Source organism: Schistocerca cancellata, chromosome 9 (genome assembly GCF_023864275.1).
Source record: "Schistocerca cancellata isolate TAMUIC-IGC-003103 chromosome 9, iqSchCanc2.1, whole genome shotgun sequence".
Lineage (NCBI taxonomy): Eukaryota > Metazoa > Arthropoda > Insecta > Orthoptera > Acrididae > Schistocerca > Schistocerca cancellata.
The window spans coordinates 322575869-322587278 of NC_064634.1; the positions used below are offsets into that span (position 1 = coordinate 322575869).

The window sequence follows — 11410 nt, forward strand, 5'->3', positions numbered from 1 at the left end:
AAATTTCAAAGAAGTCAACTTTGGGAATTAAATGTCTGCCAACTATTAACTACAAACATTTTAGTGTATTAGCATTTTTGCCAGTAGCTGAGTTCGTGGAGCGGAAGTGTGGTAATCCTAATCTCCTAGGACGACAATCTTGAACAAGGAAATTGAAAGAATTGTCAGGAGTCAAATCGAAATACCTTTTTTGTTAATCAATAATACGCCCTTTTATTTTTCTTATATTAGTCATTTTGCACCATTGCTGCATCAACAGTCAAAACATTTTCGTTGCATCAGTTTTAAATCTTGAATTAACTACATAAAGTTTATAAGATAACAATCAAAGTAACTTTAAAGAATTTTAATCCCCTTGATATAAACTTTTATACTTACTTAAATTTCGTATTTATTAATAAATGGCTATGTTTATTCCCAAATATTGAATCATAGCTTTTTAATAAATGTGTGTCTTACTTTTTATTATTAGTCACATAAAAATGCGAGTATTCTCAGTAATTTAAAATTTGCTACAAAAATGTTAAACATCGAACTGAAAATAAAATGCTTTATTTCTTCAGGCAAAGCAGTGTTATTGTTGGATGTAACTTTATCATTTTACAGCAAGGCACTTCACATATGTATAACATTTTGTTTTCGTGTGACATAATTAAAAATAGAAAGATGCTATTTTTCCTGAAGTATTAGAATTCAGCACTCATCAGTAAACATTTCAGTACTTTATATAGACTGTAAATAAAAGTAAAATAATGTTGCCACCTAGATAACAACCGAAGACTACATCATTACTATAGTTTAGACATTATGAATATTTTTACTGGCGATTGCGTTAATCAGTCTGGAATGTTTCTTTAACAGCAGTGAGATTCTACAAATTCAAAAGGTAATTTTTTCAGAGTTCTTCTTAGGGCTGTGTTGTACTGTATTAAATAACTGATGCTCAGTCACTGACCTGTAAACCTTACAATGAAGCAAAATGAAGAGGGACAGCCCGTAAGGTCCCCTTGTAAGATAAAACGCACAATAATTATGCATGTCATTAGTGAACACTAAACTTACATCCACACTCAGATAATGAATATTAGCATTGACCCCATGCATCCTCTCTTCTACCATATACTTACTTGCCCAGTTTAGACAGAAGATAACATTCGTGCTTTTAGATTACTACTGCACAGAAAATATCAGTGTCAGTTCTTTGACAACTACATAACCATTTCCTAGAGCGATTGCCTCACACAATTGATATTATGGGTAAAAACGGTGGAAAATGCTTCTAGTCAGCACTAATCATATGTTACTGAGCACCCTCAACGCTGAGGGTCTCATATTTACTTTGAGATTAATTTTCATCGTAATTGGCATCTTTTATTACGAATAAGAACTTTTCTTCTCAAACCATGAAATCAGAAATTTGACATCCAATGTTTGAAAAGTCTTTTTTAAGTATTCTATGCATAAGAGCTTGAGACATTAGCATCCATGTTCTTCATACGTAAGTTTCCTATGGCCCATTCAGGTTTCCTTAAGTCGTTCATTGATCACTGTCACATGTCCTATTCATATTATTTTAGTGATAATTAAGACTTCTACTTAAGTTCATTACTTTTTCCTATAGCTCCGCCCACTACATAAGTTAAGAAATGAAAGGTGTCTCATCTGACTCTAAAATTTAGGTGACGAACTGAGCTCCTGAGGACGGGCGGTCGTCTTATATCCCCTCCCTCGCGAGGCGTTCTCTCCGCGGTCCGCGCCGACGCGTCTGCGGTCGGTGAGACGCTGGCGTCGGCGTCTGTGGAGGCGTCGGTGTAATTGCCTCGTCGGCCCTAGTCGCACGTTCGTTTCCTTTTCTGAAAATCTTTTTAATTAGACTCAGTGCTGGTTACCATGCCCTGCTGAGGTTGTAGCCGCAATCTCGGTTGATGAGTCCGTCCCTGGTACGAATTTCGATAGCCTCTCTGTCTCAGTATTTAGATGTCTGCCAGGACCCTGGTATGTTGGTAGTCCATTTCGTGATTTTCGTACAAACTGTGCTCTGCGACCGCCGACTTGCTAGGGTATCCAAGTAGAGTGGTCCGCAGCATCTGTCCAATATAAGTCTTCCCACATTGACACGGAATCTGGTATATGCCGGCCTTCCGCAAACCGAGATCGTCTTTGACACTTCCCAATAATGATCGCGTTTTATTTGGTGGGCAAAAGACAGTTCCTACTCTGTTTCCTCAATATTCGTCCTATTTTCCCCGGTAGTGCGCCAGTATACGGTATATAGTCAGTGGCCATCTCTTTCTCCGTGACTTCTTCCGTCTCCACACGCTGTACTGTAGAGCTAGGGCGGAGAGCGCGTCTGATCTGCCATTCCGAGTACCCGTTTTTCCGGAATACAATTTTGAGGTGTTCCAGCTCTTGGGGCAGACTCTCTGCAAATGGTTCAAAAATGGCTCTGAGCACTATGGGACTCAACATCTTAGGTCATAAGTCCCCTAGAACTTAGAACTACTTTAAACCTAACTAACCTAAGGACATCACACACACCCATGCCCGAGGCAGGATTCGAACCTGCGACCGTAGCAGTCCCGCGGTTCCGGACTGCAGCGCCAGAACCGCTAGACCACCGCGGCCGGCAGACTCTCTGCGTCAGAGATGGAGCGCGCGCTGTGTACCAGTGTTTTTAGCACCCCATTCCTCTGCACAGGGTGGTGGCAGCTATCCGCTTGCAAATACAGGTCGGTGTATATCCCGTGGCCCATGGTGCCATCCGCTCTTCTTTTGACCATGACGTCCAGGAATGGTAATCTTCCTTCTGCTTCAGTTTATATAGTGAATTTGATGTTTGGATGTATGGAGTTCAGGTGTATAAAGAAATATAGGAGTTTGTCCCTTCCATGGGGCCAGATCACAAACGTGTCATCCACATAACGTAGAAAATAAGTAGGTTTCCATCAGGAGGATGCCAAAGCTTCCTCCCCGAAGCACTCCACATAGACACGCCTGTGGTCGCGAAATTCTATATGGACTACTTCGGGGAGGAAGCTACATTTTAAGAGACGTCTATCAGAGGAAACTGGAGTTGTGTATGTGATTTTCTTATAACTAAGGAACTGATAAGGCACTAACAAGTGTCCTTTTTTGTTAGAGTGATACTGAAGTAGTTTAATAATTCAAAAAATGTTTGGAAATTTGTGGTAAGGTCTGATGGAACCAAATTGGCTGCCGAGCTGCCCCGAATGGGGCCTCCCGGCCAACAATTCCATACGATCATTTCATTTCATCGGTTCCTAAGCTGCCACGCTGCTTGATCGAACTTAAACTTACGCTAAGAACAACACAGGCACCTATGCCCGAGGGAGGACTCGAAGCTCCGACGGGGGGGAGGGGGGGGGGGCATGCGGGCCGTGACAAGGCGCCTAAGACCGCGCTGCTATCCTGAGCGGTAATTGAAGTTACTCAAAAAATCAGTAGGCTAACATTTTTTGGGGTCATGATTACCCATTCATCCCATTAATGGAATACTTTTCAGTGAGGCATGAAAAGCCATCCCAAAAAATTATGAACGTTTGAAAGTTGGTAATAGATCTCTTCACTCCTAAATCGTGAAATAAGAACTGAGATCTTAAAGTTCATATATTACCCCTTTCGCGGCTGCTAGAACCGAGCGTCCAGTCCGCCCGACCGCCTAAGGTGGTGGAGGGACTGTGCTCCTCGCTGGAGAGCGACAGACAACCCTACGACTACTGCAGGCTGTGTCCACTGTCGGCTAACTGCTCTTCAGTAATACGCATCATAAAACCAGTATCACAATGTGAGAGATTGCAGGGCACTCTCACTTCTGATTTGATGTAGGGAATACGATCTACGGCGATTTGACTTCATACATTGTGGTGAAATGGTGGGCAGCAGTTTATGGTCTTGTTTGCGTGCTCTAGGGAAAGAAATACGGTAAGCTTTACTTGCGTTCAAAGGAATAGGATGCCAACTTAAACGACTACAGTAAAAGCACGGCGTTGGTGGGGCGACAAAGCGCGTTTTTTCTGGAGAACGGTGAGGAGAAATTTCCGGATGGGCTGTGCCGCGGTCGCATTGTGCAGAAACACATTAAGCTTTGGCGCCAGACGTCCAGGTATATGGGCTAGCGCCGAAAAGTCACCAACAGCGCATTGTAGGCCTTGTTAACGAGCAAGCCGCCAAAAGAAATGTTAATGTCCGTGGGACAGGAAAACTGGCACCCAGTCACGCAGACTCTGTTTCAAAACAAGTTTTGTCAATGCGAGTTTATGGCCATTCTTTGCAAACTTTATAAATGGACGCAACAGGGGAGATCACAAGCTGTTTATGGAAGGCTGTGCTTCCACCCTGTATTGTGTTAGCAAAAGACATGGCAAACGTGTGGGAAAGAGGCCGCGGAGGTGAATATTTTTCCGTTTTCTGCCAATTAACTTTAAGTCTCTGATTGGTCAAAACGGTTTGCAGTACCAAGACCATTCACCGAGCTTAGAATGCCGGGCTCCAGCTCATGACTGGCTTGTTTGAAAATGGGGGAAGTCAAAAAAGAGGAATGTGCTTTTGGAACCGAGCTGATGAGGAAATGTGGAGAAACAGAGATCGGCACTCTTGTACAAGTCTCTTGTCCTGGCGCTTCGTTAGTAAAGAACTGCAGGTCTCTAACTAAATGGTGAGACTTGTGTCCTTTGCTAGGGCGCGACTTAGAGCCTGTGCCAGTCACCTTCTGAACTGTCAGAGGTACTGCTTATATCATCACGGTCACAACGAGTGACGCGTGGGTGTACTTATTTGTCTTGAGTCGGCCGTCTAAACATTTGACATATTCCAACACGCACAGTCGTGGCACGGAGTCAAATTGGTTTGGCAGACCAGCAAACAGGTCCATCTGCACACTGGAATCAGTCGGGGTTTCAGAGGTTCTTAGGGATGTACATAGGTACAAAGAAGGTAGCTGCGAAGAAACCATGGGTAACAGAAGAAATATTTCAGTTGATGGATGAAAGGAGGAAGTACAAACATGTTCCGGGAAAATCAGGAATACAGAAATACAAGTCGCTGAGGAACGAAATAAATAGGAAGTGCAGGGAAGCTAAGACGAAATGGCTGCAGGAAAAATGTGAAGACATCGAAAAAGATATGATTGTCGGAAGGACAGACTCAGCATACAGGAAAGTCAAAACAACCTTTGGTGACATTAAAAGCAACGGTGCTAACATTAAGAGTGCAACGGGAATTCCACTGTTAAATGCAGAGGAGAGAGCAGATAGGTGGAAAGAATACATTGAAAGCCTCTATGAGGGTGAAGATTTGTCTGATGTGATAGAAGAAGAAACAGGAGTCGATTTAGAAGAGATAGGGCATCCAGTATTAGAATCGGAATTTAAAAGATCTTTGGAGGAGTTACGGTCAAATAAGGCAGAAGGGATGTATAACATTCCATCAGAATTTCTAAAATCATTGGGGGAAGTGGCAACAAAACGACTATTCACGTTGGTGTGTAGAATATATGAGTCTGGCGATATACCATCTGACTTTCGGAAAAGCATCATCCACACAATTCCGAAGACGGCAAGAGCTGACAAGTGCGAGAATTATCGCACAATCAGCTTAACAGCTCATGCATCGAAGCTGCTTACAAGAATAATATACAGAAGAATGGAAAAGAAAATAGAGAATGCGCTAGGTGACGATCAGTTTGGCTTTAGGAAAAGTAAAGGGACGAGAGAGGCAATTCTGACGTTACGGCTAATAATGGAAGCAAGGCTACAGAAAAATCAAGACACTTTCATAGGATTTGTCGATCTGGAAAAAGCGTTCGACAATATAAAATGGTGCAAGCTGATCGAGATTCTGAAAAAAGTAGGGGTAAGCTATAGGGAGAGACGGGTCATATACAATATGTGCAACAACCAAGAGGGAATAATAAGAGTGGACGATCAAGAACGAAGTGCTCGTATTAAGAAGGGTGTAAGACAAGGCTGTAGCCTTTCGCCCCTACTCTTCAATCTGTACATCGAGGAAGCAATGACGGAAATAAAAGAAAGGTTCAGGAGTGGAATTAAACTACAAGGTGAAAGAATATCAATGATACGATTCGCTGATGACATTGCTATCCTGAGTGAAAGTGAAGAAGAATTAAAGGATCTGCTGAACGGAATGAACAGTCTAATGAGTACGCAGTATGGATTGAGAGTAAATCGGAAAAAGACGAAGGTAATGAGAAGTAGTAGAAATGAGAACAGCGAGAAACTTAACATCAGGATTGATGGTCACGAAGTCAATGAAGTTAAGGAATTCTGCTACCTAGGCAGTAAAATAACCAATGACGGACGGAGAAAGGAGGACATCAAAAGCAGACTCGCTATGGCAAAAAAGGCATTTCTGACCAAGAGAAGTCTACTAATATCAAATATCGGCCTTAATTTGAGGAAGAAATTTCTGAGGATGTACGTCTGGAGTACAGCATTGTATGGTAGTGAAACATGGACTGTGGGAAAACCGGAACAGAAGAGAATCGAAGCATTTGAGATGTGGTGCTATAGACGAATGTTGAAAATTAGGTGGACTGATAAGGTAAGGAATGAGGAGGTTCTACGCAGAATCGGAGAGGAAAGGAATATGTGGAAAACACTGATAAGGAGAAGGGACAGGATGATATTACATCTGCTAAGACATGAGGGAATGACTTCCATGGTACTAGAGGGAGTTGTAGAGGGCAAAAACTGTAGAGGAAGACAGAGATTGGAATACGTCAAGCAAATAATTGAGGACGTAGGTTGCAAGTGCTACTCTGAGATGAAGAGGTTAGCACAGGAAAGGAATTCGTGGCGGGCCGCATCAAACCAGTCATGTACCTGCATTCTGAATTAACTGAATGCGAGACCGCATACTTGCATTTTTGGAACACGCATTTAATAACACATTTCCACCGTCCATGACTTCAGTCGCCGAGCGCATCGTAGTGTGCCGCCTTGACCAGTAGGATGGTAATGTATTCGCTGCTGCGACGTAGGGCTATAATATCTATTTCTCAGCATCCTGTTCTTTCAAACCATATTTTTCCTCTTTTTGTATGGTAGAATATACAGGGTGTTTCAAAAATGACCGGTATATTTGAAACGGCAGTAAAAACTAAACGAGCAGCGATAGAAATACACCGTTTGTTGCAATATGCTTGGGACAACAGTACATTTTCAGTCAGACAAACTTTCGAAATTACAGTAGTTACAATTTTCAACAACAGATGGCGCTGCGGTCTGGGAAACTCTATAGTACGATATTTTCCACATATCCACCATGCGTAGCAATAATATGGCGTAGTCTCTGAATGAAATTACCCGAAACCTTTGACAACGTGTCTGGCGGAATGGCTTCACATGCAGATGAGATGTACTGCTTCAGCTGTTCAATTGTTTCTGGATTCTGGCGGTACACCTGGTCTTTCAAGTGTCCCCACAGGAAGAAGTCACAGGGGTTCATGTCTGGCGAATAGGGAGGCCAATCCACGCCGCCTCCTGTATGTTTCGGATAGCCCAAAGCAATCAAACGATCATCGAAATATTCATTCAGGAAATTAAAGACGTGGGCCGTGCGATGTGGCCGGGCACCATCTTGCATAAACCACGAGGTGCTCGCAGTGTCGCCTAAGGCAGTTTGTACCGCCACAAATTTACGAAGAATGTCCAGATAGCGTGATGCAGTAATCGTTTCGGATCTGAAAAATGGGCCAATGATTCCTTTGGAAGAAATGGCGGCCCAGACCAGTACTTTTTGAGGATGCAGGGACGATGGGACTGCAACATGGGGCTTTTCGGTTCCCCATATGCGCCAGTTCTGTTTATTGACGAAGCCGTCCAGGTAAAAATAAGCTTCGTCAGTAAACCAAATGCTGCCCACATGCATATCGCCGTCATCAATCCTGTGCACTATATCGTTAGCGAATGTCTCTCGTGCAGCAATGGTAGCGGCGCTGAGGGGTTGCCGTGTTTGAATTTTGTATGGATAGAGGTGTAAACTCTGGCGCATGAGACGATACGTGGACGTTGGCGTCATTTGGACCGCAGCTGCAACACGGCGAACGGAAACCCGAGGTCGCTGTTGGATCACCTGCTGCACTAGCTGCGCGTTGTCCTCTGTGATTGCCGTACGCGATCGCCCTACCTTTCCAGCATGTTCATCCGTTACGTTCCCAGTCCATTGAAATTTTTCAAACAGAACCTTTATTGTATCGCTTTTCGGTCCTTTGGTTACATTAAACCTCCGTTGAAAACTTCGTCTTTTTGCAACAACACTGTGTTCTAGGCGGTGGAATTCCAACACCAGAAATATCCTCTGTTCTAAGGAATAAACCATGTTGTCTACAGCACACTTGCACGTTGTGAACAGCACACGCTTACAGCAGAAAGACGACGTACAGAATGGCGCACCCACAGACTGCGTTGTCTTCTATATCTTTCACATCACTTGCAGCGCCATCTGTTGTTGAAAGTTGTAACTACTGTAATTTCGAAAGTTTGTCCGCCTGAAAATGTACTGTTGTCCCAAGCATATTGCAACAAACGGTGTATTTCTATCGCTGCTCGTTTAGTTTTTATTGCCGTTTCAAATATACCGGTCATTTTTGAAACACCCTGTAGATGCTTGCTGGGGGGCGTAGTTTGATGCCATAACCTGGATTCACGCGTATGAAGTGAGATAGAGCGAGTAGTGATCTGGTTAGTGTCGTGTGTCGATCCCCAGCAGATCACTTTGTCCATCATAGATCCCATTTTAGTTAGGCTTTTGTTAAATAAATATTTTTTGTATGACGTTTCTTTAATAATTTTGTTGTTTTGTCTTGTTTGAGATCAATAAATCGATTGTGAATTAGACTACAACTTCTCCCTGAGTTCTGATTAACAGTTCCTTCGCATTTTTATGGCAGTCTAGATCAGAAACATAAGGAGTAGCTTTTTCATTTGGTGTCCACTGCGTGGTTCTTTTACTTCATTAACAGTAATCGTCTTTCAAATGTACAGTCACAGTGACTGCAGTGATAACCACGAAAGAGAATCTCAAAACTAATCTCTGCTTTCTGTTATTAGTTTATCTTGAGGTGAAGAAAAGTGAGCTCAGAAAAATGATAACAATTTTTGTTTTTGAGAACTTTTAGCTTAAGATTTACACTAGCAATGTAAGTGCCTGCAATATATAAAATCTCTTTAACATCGTACCAATATGTTTCTAGATATAGTTTTAAAGGGAAATGTTCCTAGCGAGGGCACCCAAAATTCGGTCTTCTGTTCCTCGCGGCAGCGAGGGTCACCGAGAAACTGGAAGTATTATGCTACACCGTGCGGCTTTTGAAACATCTGACACGTGAGGACAATTCATGCCTTTCACATCACATGTGTTTGTATCATGTGTACTTTGTAGATTAGGAAGTCAAATTATAGTTACTTGACCGTGCGTGCCGATTTCTATTCTTCGCTGCTGAGAATGTTGGTGAGACAAGTATTTTGGTGCACTGTTGGCCTTTTGTAACATCTGGTACATCAGTTCATTGGGATAGTTCAAGCTCTTCAGATTATAAAAAATTGTGTCATCTGTCTTGTGTACGTTAGCACATCAAATTATTAGTATTCAATCGACTCATAAGCAGAAAGGAGCAGGTGAAAGCTGTAGCACTTTCCGACATTACGAAGAATAGTAGTTAACGAAGATGCTGGCAGATGTGTTGAAATTCGGACAATAGCCAGTCGCTAATTTTAGGGTGCACGTTTACCTTCTCCCACGTCCAGACGTCATGACTTCCTGCTTGCCGGGCATAAGTAAATGCCCCTTGCCGCTTATATTTATGCCCAGAGCCGTCTGGCAACTCTACTTGTTGGGTATACATGTACGCCCATAGCCACGAAACGGACACCATATTCATTAAGATGTTACCCCCTATGGTGGTAATCACTTTGTGTATCTGTGGTAAAACTCTCTGCTTCTGTATAAAGTCACCAGAGAAGATAGCCATGCGTTATCTTTGTGGATTGTTAGAAGATTAAAAGCCCATTAAACCAGTGTAAAACTCAATTGTGGCGCCTTGTAAAATATGTGGCAAGATATGGAGTATTTGGAACACATTTTCACAAGTCACATATCAAATTACAGCTTCGCTAAGAGCTGCATGCTAACATTTTGGCAAAAACAAGAAATCAAATGCCAGGTTGTGAATTGATCTCTAGCTTGGCAGTGAAACACACTCCAAAGCACTTAGTGTTAACTTTGAGGCTAAATTTTCAGTTGTCAGTCTGATAGTTGTTAGTAGTTGCAAAGAAAACTCATCATAGCCTATAACTGCGTTCCAAAACACTACGTTTAATTTGATTCTTCGAAACTGTGCCAGAAAGTCGATTAATTTCAGTTGTATTTTTCAGATCATGACAGTGGACGACGTTGTGTGTACGAGGATTTACAAAGCAATATAAGACTGCAGCTTTCATCACTGAAGACAATCATTTCAATTTTTGAAGCGAATTGTTAAGAAATTGTAAGAATTTAGATTCTGTACTCTGCGATACAGTTTCATAACGGCTTATTTGATAATTGCTGTTTAGAATGAACTTGTCAGCCCATTTATTAGCAGGTACATGTATTCCAGTTTTTTTATATTTTTATATTGCAAGTTGCAGGTTTCATTCTGAACAGATCTTGATATCCAAAAAATGTTTTTGTATTTTGCATTTGGTATAATTGTTAAGTAAATGTTTTCTTAAAATTCGAACATAATGCTGAATTTACTGTGTATTAATAAAATTATTTCACATTAAATGTTTGATCTGATGATTCACGTAATTTTAAGAAACATTTAAAACTGCAGCTGGTTTCCTTGATATGACTAATAGCTGCAGAAAGAAGTAACTATTAAAATTTGTTGTCAACAACCTACTTTGTTCCGTCAGGAAGGACTGACATTTTCTTAAGTTAAAAAGGAAATGAGAAAAGGTAAAGCAATAAAGTCTTCTCGACTTATGTCTGGTTATCTGCTATGTGAATCTTCCATTGGAAATACGCTATTCCTCGAATTTTTTGTTGAGCAACATAGTTAGATTTGACAGAATATTACATTGTCAAATTACAGCTTATACCTTCCTTGACCAGACTTATAACTGACTTACAGTGTTACTGTAATACACTCCAAAACGAGGTGCAAATATATAGCTGTCATGCAGCTCATGTGTTTATGTGATGAGACAGCAGTGGCTTGTGAGTGCTTGAACTATGTCCTAGAAGTCGTTTACTTAATCTTTCTTTCCCTGGAAGATTAATATCAAATTATGGGGCAATTTTTGTTTGCAATGTATAAAATCAAATTCCAGTCTATTAGATTTAGTGATGGGGATAGCAAGGGATGAAGGGAGTAGCAAGCACAGAC

The 11410-nt window shown here is 41.7% G+C and overlaps 1 protein-coding gene across 1 annotated transcript in view; it reads left to right on the forward strand.

Annotated features, from left to right (window-relative positions):
* The window catches only part of LOC126101034 (fatty acid-binding protein, muscle-like), a 38696-nt gene extending 27968 nt beyond the window's left edge, over window positions 1–10728 (forward strand). Inside the window, exon 3 of the mRNA XM_049911697.1 lies at window positions 10413–10728. Within this exon, the coding sequence (XP_049767654.1) occupies window positions 10413–10463 (51 nt within the window). The 3' untranslated portion in view covers window positions 10464–10728. The remainder of the gene's footprint in view (window positions 1–10412) is intronic.
* The last annotated feature ends 682 nt before the right edge of the window (window positions 10729–11410 follow it).